This window comes from Parasteatoda tepidariorum, chromosome 10 (assembly GCF_982258835.1).
Source record: "Parasteatoda tepidariorum strain Cologne lab strain chromosome 10, Ptep-v5.0, whole genome shotgun sequence".
NCBI classification, from domain to species: Eukaryota; Metazoa; Arthropoda; class Arachnida; order Araneae; family Theridiidae; genus Parasteatoda; species Parasteatoda tepidariorum.
The window spans coordinates 19,127,449-19,151,620 of record NC_141764.1 but is presented as its reverse complement, the minus strand read 5'-3'; the positions used below and the strand labels follow the sequence as shown (position 1 = coordinate 19,151,620).

Genomic DNA, 24,172 nt, shown 5'->3' with positions numbered 1-24,172 from the left:
AATGTTTTTTTTTTTTTTAGTCTCTTTTTTGCAGATATACAACTAGTAATAGTTTTTAAGTACTAAAACTATTACTAGTTGTATATCTGCGAATCCATGTTGGTATCCTAGAAATTGTTCCCGTTAGAAAATCAGCATCCTTAAATTTGGAGGCAATTTAGTCCTTAATTTTTAGATTTTCAGCCCTACCATAGGTAAAAAATTCTGTTCAGTACCATCCATGGCCATTTAAATCACTAATTTGTGAGTAAATTAAAAACATTCATTCTGATTAAAATTAATTTTGTGTTTCAGGTTGATAAGATCGCGGTTATTTGAAAGAATCAGTTGAAAAGTGATGTCTCAACCCGAAACATTCAGCCAATCAAGTAATGCGTCTCATGGAAATGGCGATGCACAGCAATCTTTGGACTCATTCTGGGACAGAGCACTTGAAGAAATTACAAAGCTTAGCATTGTAAGCCACTTCTTTTTTAAAAATAACAGAGTGTTAGTTGTGAGATTTTTTTTTATAGTTACTATAAAGAACGTTAGATATGGTGCGTTGCATTTTTAAAAAGTGCTTAAATGTGCTTATTTTCATTTTTTAAAAGCCCTTAAAAGTGCTTTTTACATTGGGTGTTTAATGTTCCCTTTTCGAAAATGAAAATTTTCTTTCTTTACCATGTTAATTTTCGCCAGGTATTATGCAAAAGCATGAGTTTCACATTGTTCTATTAAACATTTTAACAATTCATTGAACCACAATCTATTTCAGCTTACCGCCGGTTCATGGTGTATGAAAGCGCCAATCATTTTACATGTTTGATGAAATACTTGCGAGTTTGCATGTGGTTATAGTGAGCTAGGCTCTGTGAGATTATTGCACTCTTGTGTGCAACTCTGCTGCATTTCACTAGATATTCTCAATTTCAAGCTTCATTTTCCACCCTCTGAAATCAAACCAAAAAAAATCTGTTGGTCATATTTTAATGGCTAACATATCCAAGAAAAGAGTTCTTTGTCAAAAACTACTTACTTTATCTTGTAAGGTCTTCGAAAATTATTTTGCATTTTGTTAATGTATATAGTGCTTAAAAAGTACTTAAAAGGTGCTTATTTTTTGTTGAAAGATTGCACCCGGGTTGGATCATTGTTAAAGGAATGAGAACAAAGTCTTACTCCTCTATCCTTTAGTACTAGTTCATTCACAAATGAGAATCAATTATCCATTTACTGTGACAAGAAGATTGAAATCTATTTAATGTGTAAAGAAAGCTATTTTCCATTTACCTAATGTCTATGATCATTGAAAACTGAAGCACCATAATCTGATATTTTAAAATGAAAAAAATCTTTTGTTAGTACTGGTCTAATGAATCTCATATACGAAACGCAAATGACTTAGGTTTGATGTACAAAATTTCTTTTATTAAAGAATTTAAATTTATGTTTTGAAAAATTCTACTTTTGAACTATGTTCACGAATTCTTTTTTTATTCTTGTTGATTTCAAAACTCCTATAAAAGTAGTTCAAAAGTGGGCCAAACAGTTTAATGTGTACTTTATTAATTCTGTTTTTTTTCCTTTGTAAATTAATTGCTTTATAAGAAAATTTAATTATATTGAATTATTATGATATTAATTCTGCATAAATTCTTTTAGAACGATTTTAAAAGTCAAGAACTCCCTTTAGCTAGAATTAAAAAGATAATGAAGCTTGATGAAGATGTTAAGGTAATGAGTTTTTTATTTATTTTATTGCCTATTTTTTTAAATTCATTTTTGTATAAAGTTTTTGAAAAATTATAATTTATTTCATCAGATGATCAGTGCTGAAGCCCCTGTTTTATTTGCTAAGGCTGCAGAAGTGTTCATTACAGAGTTATCTTTACGAGCTTGGGTGCACACAGAAGACAATAAAAGACGAACTTTACAAGTAGGCTAATCTTCTCTATTAAGTGATGCAAAGGCTCAATGAAGTATCGTTATTATTAAATAAATGTGTACTTATTTTCTATAATAATTATTTTTTTCCCTTATTTTGATTTGTATATAATTTATGCTTAAGATACCTGCCTCTAAACCTTTGCGTTGTTAAAACACGTCAAGCATGTTGCTTAAGCAATTGTGAATTTTTTTACTTATAATTTAGAAAATTCTGATTTTTAAAAATCACATTTATTTCATTTAAATTTGTTTTTTTTCAATGGATGTGTTGACTAAGTATTGGCATAGATGGTTTTTAATGATTATTTAAAAATCTTGAATAAGACTATTTCAGGAAGTATAATTCATACAGTTTATTTGTTTAAATGCCATTTTAAAAATATTTATTTATAATTGCTACTATAAAACATAAATTTTGAAATTCGTTACACAGGGGTTCCGTTCCTCCTAAAAAGCTTTGCTATGTCAGAAATTCCAAAAAATTTACTACTGAAATTTTGTTAATTATTGCATTCTAAGTTAAAGATTCGAGGGATTAAAGCAATATATATTACAATATATATTACAAATAATATTTTATTCTGATCTGCTCCTATCAGCAAGCTATATTTGACTGTTATATAATTAAGCTTACTCTGCTATTTTAAGAGCACCATCTGGTAACAATAAAGGATACTTACATACATACTTAACAGAATACTATACCAGAATAGTCTCTTTTTAAAGACCCTGAAAAACCTAAGTTTCCTAACTAAGTTAAGACCTAAAGTTTCTGAAAAAGTTCTACAGAAAATATTTGTTAAGTCATGCAGGCTCAAATTTTTTCTCAGAAGTTTAAGCTTTTCAAAATGCAATTTTTCCTATCCAACCTGAGTCAAAGTCATATAAAACTAACTGCATAAAGTAGGGGAAAGCTTATTTGAAATTTAATAACCAATAATAGTATTTTGTTAAAAAAAATAATAAAATAAAAGTTTTTAAATTATTGTCATCAAATGTTTTTTAATGTTTTTTTAAAATTATTATAGGAATGAATTTGACTTCACCACTACGTTATAAAGCTATGTAGACTAAATCTTTTATGTATGTATATGCAGGTGTGAATATTATTCTTATATTTGGATTAAGTAATGCTTGCTTAATATATTATACAAATTGATATGATTTATGGAATGTGTATTTTCAGTTTTGTAAATCTAGTATTTTATAATAAACTAAAGTACAACCTGTTACCCCCTAACAAAATTTTAAACTACCCCTAAAATTATCCAACTCTACTGCTGCTCCTCTTTTCATTTAAACTTGTTTTTTTTTTTTTTTAATTCATTTGAAATGCTTCTATTTGGTATTAATATTAATGATATCAAATTTTCTCCAGAGAAATGATATTGCAATGGCAATCACAAAATACGATCAATTCGACTTCTTGATAGACATAGTTCCCAGGGAGGACATTAAGCCACCCAAAAGACAAGAAGATAATATCAGAACAGCTGCAATGCACCCAGACCAAGTTCAATATTACTTTCAGTTAGCTCAACAACACCAAGCTGCACTACAGCAACAGACACCTGCTCAACAGGGTCAACAGGCACAGATACAACAGGCCACCCCTCAACAAGTACGGAAACTTTTTTTATTTAAATTTTTAATGTTAAACTTTATATATGAGGGTGCCAATTTAGGATGTTCTTGCTACACACACATTTATATGGCTTCTAGCAGTTGGTCTTTGAATTGTTTGAATAATTCATTTGGAAAATGTTTTTTTTTTTTTTTTTCTTTTAATAACTGTAGAATTTTTCTTAGTAGCACTTTTTAGTTTAAAGAATTTTGAAACTTAAAATCGTGCTTGGAATTGAATAAAATGCTGTATAAATTGTTTTTAAATTTTCATCAGTGCTTGGGCAAACATGGTGGTTCAAGTATGTATTAGTAGTTATTATTATTATTTTTGTATTTAAGTTATAGTTATTTATTATATATATTATGTATGATTTTTCCAATTTATATTTAAATCCTGATTTATGCAAATAATCATAAAATAGTTTCCAATATTTTTTATCAGAGGCCAGTTAATATGTAATAATCAACTCTGGCACTCATTATAAATGTATAGCATACCATTAATAAACATTTAATTCTAAAACCACAGTTGTTACTAATGTTTGTCAAATCTTTGTGATTGAATATTTTAATGAAATATTTTGCAAATCAGAGTTTGCTATTACTTGAAATTCGTTCTTATATACAGTACCCAAAGTTCTAATATACTTTCAGTTCCTGTATTCAATATACATGCTTAACTGTATTTAATGTATCTGATTTATTTATCTATCCAAGATATTGCCTATAAAATACATAAAATTTTTGCAATCTATCTACTAAAAGTTTCTTAGCATTCCTAAAAGAATTAGTCTTTTTCGGAAATATAAATAATCGTTCTTTTTTTTATAAAAAAAAATAGCAAAAAATAAAGGTTTTAATGTCATTGTCATCACATCAGAAGTAAAAGTTTTTTTAAGGGAGGGTAGGGTGTGAGAAAGATTTTTCTTGCTACTAAAACTATGTTAGGAACAAATTAGAATTTATCAACAGTTTATAAAGCTTTGTAGACTATCTGTTTTTTATATGTAGATATGAATTAACTATACTGTCTGCTTAGTATGTTACAAAATTTTCTTGGTGTGCTACTCAAGATCTGTATTTTTAATTTTATTTGTTGGATTTTAAGAATATCTCTTGCTACCTTGTTTATCATTTTCTTCTATAGTTATACAGCCCCTGGTTTGTTCCACATTTCTATCCCATCTTCTTGTGTTTGACAGTCTTCTGTTTTGACTTCTCTCTCCGCATACTGATCTTCATTTTTCATTATTTCTCAAGTTTTTATTTTTTTTATATCTGTCGTTGAACAGCTGACCCAGTTTATCGGTTTACAGCTACTAATGTTCTGCTCCAGAAGTCAAGGAAACTTTTGGATCAGTACTCTCAGAGGTATGATTTGTTTTGGGGACCTGTAGGACTTCGTGACTCGACAGATTTAGCGTGCATCAGTAATTATTTACTACATGGGGAGTCTTCGACTGGCTTGGGATCGAATCCACGAGTTCTTGGACATGGGCCCAGTGCCATACCAACCAGGCTATTCCAGCCCATTTGTCAACGACGTTGTCTTTTTTCTGCGATCCCTGGACCTGATTCGCATAGGTGTCTAATTGATGATCTTTTTCAAGGCTAATTATTGTCTCTCCTCTCTGTGTGTACGAAGCATGAAAGGCGCTGGGATTTTTATAAAGCAAACAATATTTCATCCGTATATAATTTTCTCAATCTCTAGTTTCATTCTAATTCTCCATTCACCTCTTAACATTAATTGGTCCAATTGTTCTATTCTGGACCTTTCTTTTAAACACCAGCAAGTAATTTTCCTCTTTTTTGGTCATTGTCCAGGTTTTATTTCCATATGTCACAATTGGTCTAATAATAGTTTTGTAAAGTCGTATTTTTAAAGATTTTGTAAGCAATATATTTTTCAAAAGAAAACTGTATAAAAAGTATTACCGGTTTCCTATGTGTATTCCTTCCAAGTTACTTCCTGAATCAATGGTGATAAGAGTCAAGTTAAATGAAACTATACAATCTTTCAAAATAAAAATGATCTTCAGTAAGTTTTGCTATTTGATCATTTGCAGTTTTACTTCTTTTCCGTGTACTTTACTTTTCCAGCATTACTTTTAAGTCCCACCTCCTCTACTGCTCTAATTAAGCATCTAGTGATGGAGATTAATACTGATCTTCTACTTAGAGTGACCAAATCATCAGCATTTTTTTTTTTTTTTTTTTTTTTTTTTTTGTGAAACTTTTACAATACACGGACATTTTCTATTATCTATATCTGTTATATGTTTGTGTTTTCTTACCTTAAATTTTATTATGAACAAACTAATTTCTCATTTCAATAAAAGTTTTCATTTTGTGCTTTATATTAAATTAATAAATTATATACACCTCATAATAAATAGTAACCAATTACTCTAAAAAATAAAGTTATGATGGAAGAAAAAATATATAGTTCAGACGAAATTTATAAATTGTACTTACTTTCTGTGTACATTATATATGTATATATTAATCTGCCAAAGCAAATAAAGAATTACTGGAAAGTAATTAACAGAAGTAAACTGATTTATTTCACAAATTAGTGAGGATTATCCTCAATAGAAAACTCTTTATTCATGTTATAGTATAAAAGGGCATATGTATAATGTCTCCTCCCTTAACAGATTCAATTCGTACAACTCTTCCATTTTACTGCTGTATTGTACAGTCTTTTGCAATTATCTACACAATAAATAAGCATTTGGAAAACCTACTCTTACAAGTAAAAAACAGTGAATGATTAGTTTTTTTTTACCTATCATAGAGGAAATAAATTTTCAGTTCACATTGAAAGTAAAATTTTTCCCAGAGTAAAGAAATTCAAGTTCACCTGAAAAGATAATTCACATTAAGAGTGTTTTAGTTAAAAGTTCTAGACTATTGTAAATGTGTAAATGCTTAATTAACGATTAAATTATAAATACATAGATGATAAAAATATAAGGCTTCATTTTAGTTTCTGATATTTTTAACTGATAGTAGATAAAAGAAAGCTAAAGATGCATGCAAATAAAATTTTAAAGTTTCTATTGTTTTGCCTTATTATGAGTCTGTTCATTATAGTAATTCTGTATATTAATAGTCTTATTTACATGATATGTGTAATTTAATTTTCAAAGTATAATTCCTCTCTTACAATTGAGGGCTTAATGCAGTTGATGCTATTTCTATAGATTCAACTTGTACAAGCTGGTGCAGCTGTTCAGCAAGTTGCTGCTACAACGCAAGCCCTCTCTGTTCAAACTGCGTCACCCACATTTTCAGTTCCATCCGTTTTACAAGTTCAAGCTGTAAATATCTATCTAAATATATCCACGTTTATTTGTTTATATATTTTAAAAGTGCTTGCATGCATTTTCTTTTTATTCTAAACTTTTTATCAAAGCTTTATTTCCGTTGGAAATAACATTATCTTATTTGTAGTAACTAGCAAAATATTTTTTTTTAAAATTACTTTTTATCTTCAACCATTTTTCATGTTTATCTTATTACTATCTTTTTATGTTTACCCTTACTCACAATTCTGCTTTCCTCTTTTAATTGTCATTAAAGGTGTTATGTAATAGTTATTAAAACTGTTTAAGTATAATTTTATTTATTTAGGCTTATTTTCCAGCTGTCACATTTAATTCTTGATTGTTTATTATGGTTTTTCTAAATGGGATGTTTTATATGTTTTGCCATGACAAATCAGAAGTTATGAATTAGTAGCTTATTCTTTCTTAGATATTTATTGTTGTTAACCAACATTGGTCTCTTAAAGTAATAATTATTATAATTAAATAGTGATATTTTAAATGTTTATCTATGCTGTGTTTTTGAAATATTAGTCATTAATATTCAAATATAGAAATCTTATTCGTAATCTAAGCTTAAAAGAATGTTTAAAACTAAACTGTTGGTGACATAAAAATTTTACCATTATTTAATTTTTGTCATATCTTAAAATTTAAATCTGTGATATGCTCCCACATTTTGAAAATTATCTTGTAAAACAAATTTATTTTTCTAACATTTACCTTCAATTATTTAATTACGCTGCAAGATCAGAGCTGATTTGAGATTAATACAAAATTTAGGCTGGCAGATTAAGAGTGATAACTGTGTATTTATTTTAAGAAAATATTTTAACTCTAAGATAGTTAATTCTTGCTTCTAGTTGCATATTTAATTCATCTTTAGGAATTCGCTTTTAAAAACAATAATTCAAGATTTGTATTTAGAGTCTTATTAAATATTATTCTCTGTGTTTCCTAGGTATCAAATGAAACAGCACAACAGGCTCAAGCCGCACAGGTACAGGTGCAAGTTCAAAATGCACAACAGGTAATTCAAGGATCACTTTTAATATTACAGTGAACTGTGGCTACTACGATATCTGATACAACAATAACTCTATTGCGATAATGTTTTATGGTCCCGACAAACTTTCATATGAATTAATGTTATTCTCATATCAATATTACGCTATTCTCTGAAGCAATAAACCCCTGTAAAACGATCTTTTTTCTTCCAAATTTCAACCTTATTTTTTCCATTTATTATTGGTTTTCAAATAATGCAAAAAAAATCTTATCATATTTTTCCATTTTTTTCTGACAAGAAAAGACTCACTGCTGACCACGCCAAGAGCTTCCTTTCTTAGAATTGCCTCCCTTATCTCCTCCCTTATACCCTATTAAGAAGTCACAGGCGTAACATTCCTATCTGATTTCATTTCCTTCATGTTAAAACGTGATCATGAGTCACAAATGAACACAAGCATTATATTAACACCTGAGAGAGAATTTTTTCCGTAGAAGGTCGGGTAGAGCACCATTCACAAATGGAAATCATTTTTGTACTTTAAACTCAAAGCATACTTTGTTGGTTGGCTTAACAGTCAGGAGAATGATTAAACAAGCAAAAATATCGGATTATTTTCAATAAAAACTGTTTTCAGGTATATTTGCTATCTTATTTTATTTCTGATGTTTTTAATATTTAACCTATCTGCAAATTAATATATACATTTATAGTTAGTACAAATATAACATTGAGATTTTAAAAAAAAATCTTATTGTTTCCCCAAAGTATGTAGGATCTCCATATAACAATACATCCCTCTACAACGATATATTTATTTGGTCCCGAAAATATTGTTGTAACGAGGTTTTACTGTATTATTATTAATGTAGTTGATATACTTCTGTTACTCTTTATTGGCTACACTGAAAGTGAGATAAAAAATTTTAATTTGAGTTAGTAAAACGAAATGTTGCAAAGAAAGTCTTAGATGCAAAATGTCTATTCTTTACTTGCTGTATAAGTTTGTTATCATCAAAAAAGATATGACATGAAATTTAATTAATGAATTTTTTTTTTTTTTGCTTCTTAATTGTTAAGCTTACAAGGACATCTCTGAAAAAAATTAGAGGAAAAGAATAGAGAATAGACTATGTTTTGCTCCTACAAATAAACATGATTGTAAGGAAAAAGTCAATGGAATCTCAATTCTCAGGTTGTTAAAAAATAAAAGAAAAAATTAATATTTCATGGCAAATAATCTGAAACCCTTGTTTTTGGTGATCAAAACTCAGTTCTTTTATAGTGGGATTTTGATTCTAAATCTAAATTTGATTGATCTAAATTAGGTTCATATGACCTGGAATTTTTTAATTAACATTTTTGAAAATGCCTAATAAGGAGGAGGCCTTCCTTCTTGGTTGAAGTTTCAAGTGACACTTTTACAAAAGTTGAGATTTCTCAGGATTTCTCTCTATCTACTTATGGAGACCAATAGATAATAACCAATTAGATAACACAATAACTTTCATAACAAACTACTCAACATCATTTTATTTTCATCAAGTCTTTATATTTTGTCTATTTTATTTTATGAAGGTTCTAAGTTTTGAGAGATTTTATATTAGAGGAAGGGTGATTGACAAAAAAAAAAGGAAAGAAAGAAAACGTGGCAGCGATCTTAGAAAATCTCTTTCTTTTTTTTAGCAGCTAAACTCAAAAAAATATGAGAAATAGGATACTTGGGGGCCAAAAATAAAAGCAAAATCTATATTTCCTCATACACTAAATTTTTTTCAAGTGTTTTATCTTCACATGTGTAAGAAAATTCTGAATTCTACCAAGGAAAGAAAAAGTATGTTTTATGTCTGACTTAAAGTTAATCCTTTTCATTAATTAATAACATAAATTAGTAATTTTTCTGGCTGTTTGGTTTTTATTTTGGTAAACCGTAGATATCAGAATTATCCTTTACTCTGTTTCTCATTCAAAATATGAATAAGTTTAACAGTACATAAAAAAAAGCTGATGATATTAACTATAATTATTATAACTGCTTCATCTATAAAGTTAACCTAAGTAATTATGCTCTCAATATTGTGTGTGTTTTTTACCTATCTATATATACTAATAATTTCCTGAAATTAATTTTTCTGATAAGCCAAAATATGTCAATTTTTAACAAGCAAGAGAAGTGATTTGTGTAAATGATAAAATATCTGGCTTGATTAATATATCGAAATTAAACTTCTGCAAGTATCCAAAAGTACATATATATATGCAAATTCAAAAAGCAATTATTAAAGTCACTGAATTTTGAAGTGTATTTTTGCGTTAAAAAAATTTTAAATTTTTTACTGATGATTTACCACTTTTCTTATTTTTTTGGAAAGAAAAATTGTTTGCATATATTCAATTGAGATGCAAATTTTGAAACTGATTAGTTATTGTTCATAAATATAGCCAAATTTTTTTCTAACTTTCATGTTATCATTTTTCTAGATAAATATTTTCATGTAAATTTGTTTGCTATTTATTTTAAACACTGCAGAAGGATAATTGAAATATTCTTTATTTTAGTCCCAAGCACAGCAGGTTTTGCAGCTTCAACATTCTATGGCGGGACAAGTAAATCAAGCTGGAGGTGGTATTCAGATTGTGCAGCAAGTTGTTAACAGTAATGGGGAAATACAACAAATACCTGTAAGTATTATGTAAACAATTCATAAAATGTCCGCATCTTTAATTTATAATTTTATTACAATAATAAAGACTCTATAGAACAGGGATGGCGAACCAATGGCACGCCACCGATCACAATTGTTATTGCACTATGAATTGTTATTACACTATGAACCATATGTAACAATTAAATTAAAATTCACAAAAATAAACAAAATAATAAACAATTATTAATAAAAAAATAACAATTAATAACCATAAAAAACAAGCTAGCAATAGATAACTAGCAAAAAAATCAACAGTCCTGCTTAAACAAATATCTTACAACCTTATATAAGTTATTTGTCATTTAATCTGCAATAACAGAAGTCCCACTGATGTTACTGTAAGTTTAATTACGCGTATAACTGAGACATTGCAAAATGCATTTTCCTTTCAATGCAAATGAAGAGTTTTGAGTTGATAGTATTTAGTATTATTATTTTCCCAATAATCATGAAGTCAAAATTATTTAACGGCACGTCTGTGATTTCATTAAACAATTTTTTAGAAAAAATGGCACGTTGGTGTATAAAGGTTCGCCACTCCTGCTATAGAACAACAATGACATAGTAGTAAAGGTACTGAGCTGTTGTTGTAGGACCAGGGGGTCAACTTACAGTTACAATCGCATGCATTACTATTCTGTCAAATTCAAAACTGGAGCCTGAAATTCTTCAAAACTGGAGCCCATTCGGTCGACAACTAGCTGCGGTTTTGAGCTATGAATATTTAAAAAGGGTTTTTTTTTTTTTTTTTTAAAACTTACATTTAAATTTTAAACCACAGAAATGGTAAAACATACAAAATCTACTTTGAATTCTAGAAATTAGTTCAGATGAAACAGTCCCAAAAATAGTTGATCAGATTCTAAAGGAGAATTTAGAATATAAATTTGTAATTCAATTTTTTTTAAATTTTATTTCTTAAATAAGCAGAATACAAATTAAGAAAATTCAAATTATTTGAAAACAATTGAGTTTGTCAAGTTAATCACCATTGTAATACCCTAATGGGGATAGGTTATTTTTGAGTTCTCAGTCTCTTAATTGAAAAGCATATTTGTGTGTTTTTAAATTAATATTATGGGTCAAGAAGGACACATTCTATGAAAGAATATTGAAAGTCAATATATTTTATTTCCACTTAATAAATTATTGTTATTATTAATCGTTTTTTAAATATTGTTTAAGTGCTTGATCAACCTAGTAATGTGCCTGTGAATCTGCACAATTTGAATGCATTTAATAAGTTATATCAGAATATTAGTTAATATTTTATGCATCACATAGGTTGTTTTTGATAAATTTGATCAAGTGTGTTCACCAAAATTATAATGTTGACTGAATTTCACCCAGATGTCAGGTAAAGGAATCAAGAAAGGTATAACAAAATATGGAGAGACAGAAATTAATGTAGACAAAATATTGTGGGACAGAATGCTATGCAAACAAACTAGAATAGGATATAATTTTTTGCAGATAAAATATTTTGGGACGGAATCTTTATATAGGCAAATTAAAAAAAAAAATTTTTTAAAGTGTGTTTTCAGTTTGTATCCGTATGCTTTTGTTCCAAAAGCTGATTCGGATAATTAAGGATTCACTGTGTTTTAAAATTAATTTTTAAAAAAATATATTATTCCCAATCATCACACCTGAAAGTGTGACAGAGAAAGGAAAAACTGGTTGCAAAAGCATTTTGTTTGTAGTTGATTTTTTTTTGAGGAATAAGAAAACAAATTTTACTACTCTTAATTATAATCTATTCATCACTATATACTTTATCTATGGTTAAAAAGAAAAAGTCATATCTATTTTTTAACTGTTACAAAAATATTTTCATCTTCTAGAAAACAAACCATAGCCAAGGCATACCTGCCAAGTCTCCTGTTTTTTTAGCAAAGACTCCTGTATTTTATGACTATCTCCTGTTTACCTGTATGTTTTCAAATTTCTCCATATTTGTTGAAGTCAAAAATACCTCTCTTATTCCTCAACAGATAGTGCTATTGACAGTACTGCAGCCTGTTGAGTGTTTATAGTTTAAGTACTACTTATAAATAATGGTTTTAAAAAAAATCTTCTTTAGATTAAGATTTTATACAAATTTTTTACTTAGCTGAATGTAAGTACCTAGAAAATGTCTCTCCAATGTTATCAACAGCATGTGTAGCATTTTAAAAAAGTGCTTAAAGGTGCTTATTTTCAATAATCGTTTTTTAAAAGCCCTTAAAGGTGCTTTTTTCATCGGGTGTTTTTAAAAAGTGCTTAATTTTCCCTTTTTCAAAATGTTATTTTTCTTTTACCATGTTAATTTTCGCTTCAAATCATGCAAAAAGACACAGTTGGCATTGTTCTATTCAACATTTTCGCAATTAATTCAACCTCAATCTATTTCGGGGTATTGTCAGTCTATAGCATATGAAAATGCCATTTGCTTTACATAATTCAAAATTTCATGATTTTTGACAATTGTCAAAAACAATGCCAAAATGTTTATTTATTTATTTTATGGCATGGCAGTTAAAACAAGATAAAAACCGTCACTTGTCACAAACTTTCCAACCCTGCCTAATTATGATATTTTTTTAAAGTTCTTAAAAATGTTTTTTGAGTGCTTAAAAAGTTTTTATTTTTTGTTGCATAATTTGGCTACGCATCCTGTAGCAAGTATGCCAAAAGATTTTCTTAGTCTTCACGATTTTGTTATTTATTAACTTTCAGCTCTGATCATAATGTATGAGATTAAATAAAAAAAATTATAATTCTCATTTTAAATCATTTTAGATCCAACTCAGTCCGAATAATCAACTTCAATTCATAAGAATGCCTTGTCAAGGACAAAGTACAAACCAACCTATTATAATTCATGCTGCTCCAGTACAACAGAATGCACAAGTCCAACAGACAGCTACTCAGGTGAGTGCCGAGAATATGTGGAATGGGGTCGAATCACACGAACCCCAACAATTTAGTCAGGTAAGTTACATCATACTTCAAACCAAACATTTTCTTTTTACTATACATGTTCTTTTTTTATTATTATTTTTTTTCTTGCGATAAAATTATATTTTGTAAGCATAATGGTTGTTTCAACTCAAGTAATCAGTGTAAATGTCAGATTATGTTAGTGCTGGTCAACCTTATTAGGAAGAGTGCCAATTTCAAGAAGAAAAAAACTATCACATAACTAAGTATATGTGACAGTTTTTTTTTTTTTTTTTAATATACTAAAAATGGTGAGAAAATATTTGCAGGCTAATTATCAGATTTTTATGCAAATAGCTCAGATAAAGCAAAATAATAAATCCTAAGTAAACTTAAAATTTTTAAGTTTCATTTAGTTACTTGTTAATGTTGTTCAATTGGTAATCAAGTTGTTTTTTTACCGAATGATCTGTATTGAGAATAATTTTTGAAGATATTTACAAAATTAGGTATGTTAGGTATATGTCAGTTAATCTTGAACAATACTTTAATTTCATTATGTTCATAATAGAAAGCATTTGTTTCAAATTGTGTGTTGATCCAAACCTACAATATCTTACTGACAAATCATTTAAGTTGGAAAAATTGCTTGTTCGTACAATTATCCAGAATTAGATATTAGGTTTTTACAGATTTTTTCGTAAGAGCAATGTCCAGAGGTAATTGTGACATGAAAACCTTGAAAATTTTATTTTAAAAAAATCTATATCAATTTATGTATCATACATGTTTCATATTTAACAGTTTTTTTTTTAACTGATATTTACAAATAAATTATCTATTAATGAGAAATATCACACCTTTATAGTTACTAATTCAAGAACAAATTTACTTCTTACTACAGGAATAGCAACATTGAATTTTAAAATTGTAGAATATGTATCATAATATTGGATTTTAAGAATGTAAAAATACAAATTGCAATATTGAATATTTATATCTCGTAAATAATCACGATGCATAATTTTTAGATTGTGTTAATAGGAATCACAATGTTGGGTTTTTTAAGTCGCATGACTAAAAAAAACCAATGCATTGAAAATACAAATCATAAAGCATAGTAAGGTAGATACGAAAATCAATGTTTAATATTAAAATCGCATGATAAGAAGTGCGATATTAGCAATTTCCGGCGCTGTTCCAAATATTTAAATTGACATGAAGAATCACATGAATATACTGTATGTCTCGTTAATGGGATTTAACAAGTTTTAACATTTTATTGAATTATAAGATTTTGATTTGCAAAATTCTTCAATGTTCGCAGAAAACTCACATGCCCTGCTTCTAGTTTTCAGGGCCACACAAACAATACGGAATACAGGCATTCCTGGATATTATTTTTTCAATTTTTGTGGATTTTGATGAAGTTTCTGCGTGTTGCTAGTTTTTATCCATTAATTAGATCATTTTTTTCAAAAACATTCTTTTATACACTGGTTAATTTAAATTTTATTTAATTCATGGAATTAATTTGTTTTTATCAAACTAGAAACTGGATAATAACTATCACATTAATAGTGTGCCTAAATATATATTAATTAGTAATGGTAATTTTAATAATAAGATGTGAGGGGAGGCTTTTATCCCTGAAAGTATTAAAAAAAATATATTTATTTTTTGGTATGGAACCACTTCACAAGAAATTACACAATTGCATCCTTCACAAAGAAATTAAATATACTACTAAAATTGTAATAATATTATATTTGAAGATTTAAAAACGTTTTTGTAACTTGTATTTTAAAATAGAGTTGTAATGTATTTGAATTGTTCAAATTAATGTTATATTTGACCCAAGTTATGTTTCAATGAACTTTTTAATGAATCATGCGAGTAACTTAATGTTGAATCCTGCGACTGAATTAATGCAAATGTTAACTTCAAATTATATATATCCATTATTATAACGCATAATTAGATTAAAAGGTATTTAATTTATATAATAATAAATTCTGTAAGTTAATAAACATAAATTCTTTTACAAATTATATTTTAAGTAATTGATGTTCTATTCAAAATCAATTCAATTCACTGTTTTTGAAATATTTTATTTTAACACTGAAAACTTTATTATTTTTATCTATTTTATTATTATGATTATTACCTATTTATTAAAAATATGCTATTAATCTCCTATTTTATTCTCAAAAAGAACTTTAGGATTTGATAATGCACATTTTATGATTTCGAGCATTAACAAATTTTTGTTTAAGAAAACACACATTAATCTTATACATTAGTTGACTATTCTAATCATTTATTTGAAGTAAGACTTTCTCAAAATAAAACTGTATGATACACACAAAATATCCTCAATCCTCAAGTCCAAAAAAAAAAGTAACACTACAAAATTTTGGTTATTTTAATAATCTTTAGGGCTAGAGCAAGACTATATTATTATTCTGCTGGTCTGGCTATGGTTTGTGGAAAGTTAATCTATTAAAAATTTTAACCATGTCAGATAAAGTGGAAACAGGAATTTAATTTATAACTATTAATTAAAAATTGCCTATAACAATGCATTTGGTCAATAAAAAAGCAATTAGTATATAATTGGTTGGAAACAATAATTTCTAACTTGTGGCATTTTAATAAGATTGTACAAAAGGATCTTATTTTAACTGAATTCTCACCTGAACTGTCAAAATACATTATATGAATTGAATAATATTATAAAAACAAATAACTTATTAACAGACTATTACTTTTTATCTTTTGCGCTAAGACTATTACAATAATTTTAACCCTGTATGCACTATGGTTAGACCGGCAAACATTAAATTGTTTTATTTCATTTATATTTGTATACAATATATGAGAATTTTATATATTTGTAAATTATTGGAATTTTTGTTCGAAAGTTTTTCAGACTGTTCACTGTAACATTAATGCCTCATAGAGGCCTGCATTTAATGTATACTGTATGTTAATCAATTTGCTAGCAAGTCCTATTATACTAATTAGTATAATTTTTAATATCTATAAAAAACTCACTTAATGGTGGATGCGATTGCACAAGCAGATTATTTTCTATATCGTTTTTTAAAAAAGTATTCTGTTAAAATTTAACCAAAAACACAGGAAATGCCAGTTAATGTATATTAAATAACTGTTGTCTATAACTTTCATAAATGTCACCTTAAATTAAAAAAAAAAATTTTTAAAAAAAAAGCAATTTTATAATTTTTAAACAATCTTAAATTTAACTAATAGAATTTATCTTTACATTAATTTTTTTTAATCATAAAATGTAAAAAAAGCAGTAAATTGCAAGTCTGTGTTTAGTAATATTGTTATTATTTAAACTTCTATTAACCAAAATTGATTTCCAATTTACTAAAATGATTAATTATTTTTCCTCACCAATGATGATATTTACTACTTGGCACATTAGTACACTTACTCTATATCTATGTACAGTCGGCAAAAAAAAAAAGATATCACCCTGAATAACTTTTGTTCTAATGATCGGATTTTCACGATTTAAGTGTCAATCTTAATGGTTCCTGGGGGTGACCTCAAATATGCTAATTAATTAGTGCTAACTATTAATTAAGTTACGAAATCAGACACAAAAACGTACTTTCTCTGAATTAACATGCATTTTTTTTTACATATTTGGAATCCTGACCCTTAAAATAGGGGGGGTAGACAAAATTTCGAAAAAAATGGGTTGTAAATTAGGTCGCAATAAGGATTTATATATCTGGCGATGGTTTAAAAATATGCCAAATTACCTTGCCATAGAAGGGGAAATAATTTATAACAACCATAAAGAAACTGAATGAATGACAAGATGGGAAAAGATAGTGCTTCTCGTTGCTAAGCAACCAAAAGAATTTTTCGCGTTGCTTTCTGGGCTTTTTTTTTTTTTTTTTTTAAATCTCCTTTAAAAAGGAAATTTAAATAAATTAATAAATTATTTTTGATTCTCCAAGATTATAGAATCTTTGACTTTTTATCTGACATTATTTATTTTTTTAAAGCTGTTTTAATGTAATTTGTAGGACAGTTTTGAATTAAAACCAATTTTCATAAGTTATCATAAATTTATGAAGAGTTGTAGGGTTAAATGCTTTTGCCCCTCACTTTGAGTTTCTTAGGAAAGGGAAAAAAAGTGATCAAGCAAAGGTGGACCTGAAAAATGATAGCTATTCTGATGCATAATCGCAAAATTTTATAGAAATCACGGTATTTATTTTCGATAAAATTGTAAAACTTAATAAAGTTTATATGGCATTTTAAAAGCATTTTGATATATATATATATATATATATATATATTATAATAAATAAAAACAAAAAAAAAACACGAAGAAAATTACGAGTTGATGTTATTTACACACTCCTTTCGTTAGTTCTTTAAAAAACATGATTAAAAGAAAATTAGGTTTATAATACCCTTAATTAAACAAGAGTAACAATTGTTACAGTTTTTACAATACTTTTTCAACTCTGACACTCTTTTCATGAGATAACTTCTTTTGCCAACGATTTTGTCCCTTTTTTTTTGTTAATTGAAACCAGCTTACGCATTCTTGTAATTTTTACATTTTATCTTTGAAATTTCAATCTCGAAAGACATGCATGAAGTGACGCCTAGTCCAAAGAATCTAAGTTAAATAGTTGTAAGGCCGATTATTACGAAAACAATTAACTACTCTGGTTCAATGAAACAATTACAGTAAAACTTGTGTAAGTTGATTACTTCATGTGCATTGTTTTAGTGGCCAACGTAGACAAGTGGTCAACTTATAGAAGGGGTGGGACATTGTTTACTTTTTCGTTTCCTACATGTTGCTATACATTTAAATTTTTTTTTTACTTGACTTAAAAATTTGATTTAGCAAATGGCCAAATGAATATCTCAAGAAATGTGTTTAAACCTAAACGAACTTCAATTTGTTACACAGAAATAATTTTAATATTTAACTAACTTTTTTAAAAAAATTATTTTGTTAGTTATGCATGTGAAGTGTTTAATAAAAAATATTTCTTAAAATATCAGAACACGAAAACATTGAAAACTTGAACAAAACAAAATTATTTTAACACTTCAAAATTTATTCTGTTATTACTACACATATAAGCCTATTTGCTCACTATTGCAACTGGAAGAGCAACTTTTCAACTAACACACCTGTTTTCAATGAATGGTCAAAAGCTGAGTCCCTACAGTTTCCCCAGATGGTCAACTCACAAAAGGGTTTAGATTAGCTTTTTACACTATTTCACCAAACAAGTGAAATATTAACATACATTGCAAAATGACAGAAACTTTTCTGAATTTTTTTTTCTGGTCAACTTATGAGGGTTTTAGAATAGAATTTCATAATGCTCCTAGACAAAATTAACTTATTTCAGTGGTCAACATACAAGATAGACAGGTGGTCAAGTTACAAAGGTTTTGCTTCTTTATTATGTAGGAAAATTTCCGTTCTTGATAATTGAGGTCAACTTATTCAGATGTAAAACTTACAAGTGTGGTCAACTTGGCAGGTTTCACTGTATAAATAAATCATTAATATTCTTGTTTTTTTATTACGAAATATTAGGAATTTGTTTACATAATTTCTTCAAAACGTGTGTTAAAACTATGATTATAAGTTATTTAAGAAGAAGAAAGTCAAATGGAGTAAAAGAACAATTTTTGAGATGATGATTCTAAAAATAGCACGTTTTTCTAATCTTTTTACAATTTTTTATTTTAGTAGTTGTTTAACAAAACAAGGCATATCAAACATTTTCCTGATATAGCAATATTTTTTTGAACTGTGCAAAAGTTGAGAAATCATACAAACAACTTTTAAAGCAAATATTTTCAACTTTTTAAGACAAAAGGGTTAGCGCACAAGATTTTCTTTGAATGTTGAATTAAAATTGCATGCCCATAGTTTTTTTGTTCATTTAAAAAACAAAACAATCTGTTAACTTTTTCCCCTGTGCGCACATACGCATTTACTTTTCATTACTCGAATAAATAAGAAGCAATAAAAAAAAAAAATTAATAATTTATCTTCATTTTTCGTAAACAATAGTATTTTTAATAAATAGTCAGGTGTTCTGCTTCGAATGATATTGTGTGTGATCAGTAGAATATTTTTAATTTCTTAACAAGATTTAATTCTCAGATAGCTGGCAATAATTCTAAGTTTTCTTTCAATAAGAACTTAGCAATAATTTAAAAAGTAATTTTATTTTAAAGAAAAACATAAATTAAAGTACTTAAACGATTGATTAATATATTATTGGACAAAAATATACATAATAGAATTTTAAAAAAATTGCATTAAAATTCAATAAAAAAGTTAGAAAAATAATTCTGCGAAACACGCACAGACAGGTAATTTACAAATTTATTTTAAGATTAAGGCGATATATAAGATGTAAAGAAGTTTTAAAAAACTCTACTCTAAACTCAGCTGCACGACAGCCCATGGAGGGCCAAGGCCTACTGTGCCCATCTCAGTTTTCTGGACCTAGGGCTCTGGGGTGCAGGAGCAGATGTTCCGTTCAGGTGGTCAGCCGAACGCGGAACCCCCAGTGTTTAGTTCCCAATCATGCTTGGTACTTATTTATCGACCCACTGAAGGGATGAAAGGCTGAGTCAGCCTTGCCCGGCCCGAGGAACGACAGCGCGAAGCGCTACCGCTCAGTCACCGGGCGAAGTTTTAAGATGATTAAAAATGTTGGCTACGCATTCGTATTAATAATTATAAAATATATATTCAAGAAATTGATAAATATATTATTCCAAATCTATGCATACGTATGTATATTATTGAAATTGTATCAGTTATTGAAAAAGAAAATCAAAAATTAAAAAATAATCACATTAAGTAAGCACAATCTGGTGCATAATCATATTCTATCAGAAGCACGCCTTTATAAAACTAGACATTCGTTGAATAAAGTGTTTTTTATTCAAAATGCTTTATTTATAATTTCTTTACTAAATTACAAATAAATTATTAAATGACTAAAAAGAAACATCGTATTTTATAGTTTGAAAGAAATAAAAATAAAAGGATTAGCAAACGATTATTAGCGAAAAAAATATGAATGAAATTTTACACTACGCGCGAGAAGTTAAGTTCCTGGCAAGTTTATCACATTTTAATATTAATCGCCCCATTTAATCATTTTTTTATTGTCGCCAAATTATTTTTTCAAAAATAATTAATTTTATTTTTTTTCAGCTTCTAATAAATAAAAACAGTTGAAACTTTAGATTTTTGTATTGAAAAATATGTAGATTATTATGGTATAAAAAAATTCATACCTTATAATTCAAAATTTTTTCATCCTCAATTTAATTAAATAATAAAAAATAATTAATAATTACTAAAAATTATTTTTTTCATGAAATTATCTTTGGGTAAATGAGTTTTATGAGTGGGTGCAATTTTCTTCAAATTGCTTCATTAGTTTTGAAAATATGACTAAAAACGTAAAAAGTGAAATTAACATTAACGGGTACGAACTTTGGATCGCTCTCCTGACCAAACTATGGGGACCATATTTCCCAGATTGCGGCTACCCCCTATATTTTGAAGCTTAGAAATCCAAATATGTAAAAAAAAATACATGTTTATTCAGAGAAAGTACGTTTTTGTGTCTGATTTCGTAACTTAATTAATAGTTAGCACTAATTAATTAGCATATTTGAGGTCACCCCCGGGAACCATTAAGATCGACGCTTAGATCGTGAAAATCCGATCATTAGAACAAAAGTTATTCAGGGTGATATCTTTTTTTTTTTTGCGGACTGTACACCTACTATATGCATATATATAAATTTCTTATGAAAAAAAATGCAATGAAAATTTTTTAAAAAAAACTTTTTAATAACTGAAAATTAAAGCAGTATTACTATTTATAAAAAAAGATTTAATTTTATTTGTTTAACCTTTTTTTTATTGATATTACCTTTGTTTTTTTTTATATTATGAAGCTCACCCATTAATCAGTACTATTAGTTTTATTACTAATAAAAATGCAATCAAAAGTTGTGTTAAATTATGCAAAATAATTTTAGTATTAATCAGTCATGGTTTGGATTTTGATTGATGTTTAAAAATAAAAACTTTAACAGTATTTTAATTTTAATATTATTTTTTTAAATTCTTATCTTGCTTATACCATATGCTTATTACATTCAATAATAATTAATCCAGCTTGAAATATGAATAAAAAATTATAATTATATATAACAGATAAAGTTATATAAATTATTTTGCATGTGTTGTATTGTTTTCTCTTGTAACAAAACAAAAAGCATGAGCAGCAATTATTTAGCACCAACTTTTTTTTTTGTTTGCCAAGCCTTTTTTTCTTTGCATGTTAATTTTTTTTATTTTGTTTCCCCCTTCCTCAGGGTATGTTTCAACAAGCTAATCAACATCTTGCACAGCAACAACAAGCCCAGGTTGGTTTTGTTATTAAATAGCATACCTTCTATATGAGTTCTGGTAAAAGTATGTGCTTTACTTTGGCAAAAGAAATATTGCTTTTTCTTTTTTTTTAAATTTGATTTTATATGCTTGTGCATGTTATTTAATTATATTTTCTTTTTTGCCCTTATCAATTCTTCTGTATTCCTTAAACTTACTGATAACCGACCTTTTTACACCATCAGATTTTCTTTTATCATTTAGTTACAATTTATAATAACAATTACATTAAATTATTGTTTTAATGTGATTGAATTTAAAAAAACAGTAAATTAGACTAGCATGTGTCTGCTACATTCTTTAAAGATAATTTGTTTTAAGGACAACAGTTCGAAAAAATTTAAAAAAAGCTTTTCTAGAGCTGTAAACTTAAAAAAAATAAAAAAAATTCTAAGAATTTTTTATGAATCCTTATTAAACTACCAAATTCTGTACTACATTAAAAATAGTTATACTGTGTTACTTGCGCTGTAAATTTCTGCTTTTATTTTATTATATTCATTCTCTTACAATTAATCATATTTTTTGTATTTTTTTTCTAAAAGCTTTCTTTTCTTTACTTGTTGAAAAATAAGTTAAAATGCACTACATTTTTTTTTTCTTTAAATTTTATATTCTAATACTCTGTCAACAAAATAACCTTACAATCTGTATTGCAATGCAACATTCTTTGTCTTATCTCTTCTTATCAGTGCTGATGGCATCTTGCCCTGATAAGTTTATGATATACAGGTGTAGATAAGGTCACTCATAGTATCTAAGGCTTATTGATTTTTCTTTAGAATTACTTCAAGAAAATCTTTATAACTGGGAGAGGGCAAACCTACTGGCTTTTAATAATTTCTACCACAAAATATGTTTTGTAAAAATAGAGGATTTTCTGTAAAGGAACAATGGAAGTTGCAAATACTGCAACATCGCTCTATTCACAAAAACCCATTGACACTAAATTCTAAGGTAGTTTCTGTTTTATTGGGAAAATTATTTCAATTTCTAAGTTAAAAGAGGGGAATAATTGAGGATCCTTGAGTTTCCTGCAGCACAATTCTTTACTCCTTCAGTTAAATTAAAATCATTAGTTAATTATTTTTTTAATTTTATTTGCAATATTAGTAAAATCAGTACTTTGAAAAAAAATTATATATATTGTCATTTAATGTTGATTTTTAGATTTTTGTTTCAGTTTTCCTTTTTTGTAATTTTTTCAATATTAAACTTAAAATTATTTATAACTTGAACAAAATTGGAAATTTATAACATTGTTTATCCTCTTCTCTATAAATTACAAAAAATATTTGAAGTACTGCTTTTTTATTTTATAAATGATATATTAGTTAATTTTTGCTTCCCTACTTTTCTTAGTAGTAATAATTTTAAAATTTCTTAAATATTATCAAATTAAAAAATTTATCTCAGTATTTTTTTTTTTTTTAGAATGTCGAATTAAGATTTTGAAATTTTTTACATGGAACAATTTTTTACTTTATTAATCAGCATTAAATTTATATTAATTTTCTTATTAGTGATTTATTGTATCTTTTTTGCTAATTTATTAAGTAATACACAAATAAATGTAATTTTTATCACATTAAATTGTAAATTATATTTTAACAAGTTTTTTTTTTTTTTATCTAAGGTGTAAACATCCAAGTTATCAGAAAGCTTTTGCTATCCAGCCTGCAAAATTTAAATGGCAGATTTATAAAAATCAGTTTTATTTTTGAACAAAATATCAGTATCAGGCATTTTAGAAATGTTTTGGTGTTCAGAAAGTATGGAATTATGATGGGTTATTGAAATACTCCTACTTTAATTCATTAATTTTTGCATGATAATTCAAATTCATTTTGCATGGGGAAAAAACTTATAGGGTGAGAAAAAAAGTCGGGAAAATTACTTTAATGTGAATGGACTAAAGAAAGGGACTAATATTTATCTTAACACAGTCAGATTATGGTGTAAAATCCAGTTTTAAACCAGTTTAAATCCAGTTTACCAGTTTTAATTGTGCTCCGAATCGGTCACACCCGGTTGACGCATCTCCTTTTACTATTCGGAGAACCTCCCCCTGAATGCAGTACTTGTAACGTTCCTCTCACAATTCATCATATTTTAATAACGTGTTCATGTT

At 27.3% G+C, this 24,172-nt stretch overlaps 1 protein-coding gene across 7 annotated transcripts in view; it reads left to right on the top strand.

Moving 5' to 3' along the window:
- The window catches only part of Nf-YC (nuclear factor Y-box C), a 31,835-nt gene that overhangs the window by 6,061 nt on the left and 1,602 nt on the right, over nt 1–24,172 (top strand). The window contains exons 2-10 of one of the 7 annotated variants that reach the window (XM_043050787.3): nt 295–457; nt 1,645–1,716; nt 1,805–1,918; nt 3,308–3,550; nt 6,765–6,881; nt 7,849–7,917; nt 10,456–10,578; nt 13,386–13,577; nt 21,966–22,016. In XM_043050787.3, the coding sequence (XP_042906721.1) occupies nt 338–457; nt 1,645–1,716; nt 1,805–1,918; nt 3,308–3,550; nt 6,765–6,881; nt 7,849–7,917; nt 10,456–10,578; nt 13,386–13,577; nt 21,966–22,016 (1,101 nt within the window). In that variant the 5' untranslated portion in view covers nt 295–337. Of the gene's footprint in view, nt 1–294; nt 458–1,644; nt 1,717–1,804; nt 1,919–3,307; nt 3,551–6,764; nt 6,882–7,848; nt 7,918–10,455; nt 10,579–13,385; nt 13,578–21,965; nt 22,066–24,172 lie in introns of all 7 variants that reach the window. The other 6 variants (XM_043050789.3, XM_043050792.3, XM_043050791.3 and 3 more) reach the window with 6 other exon arrangements.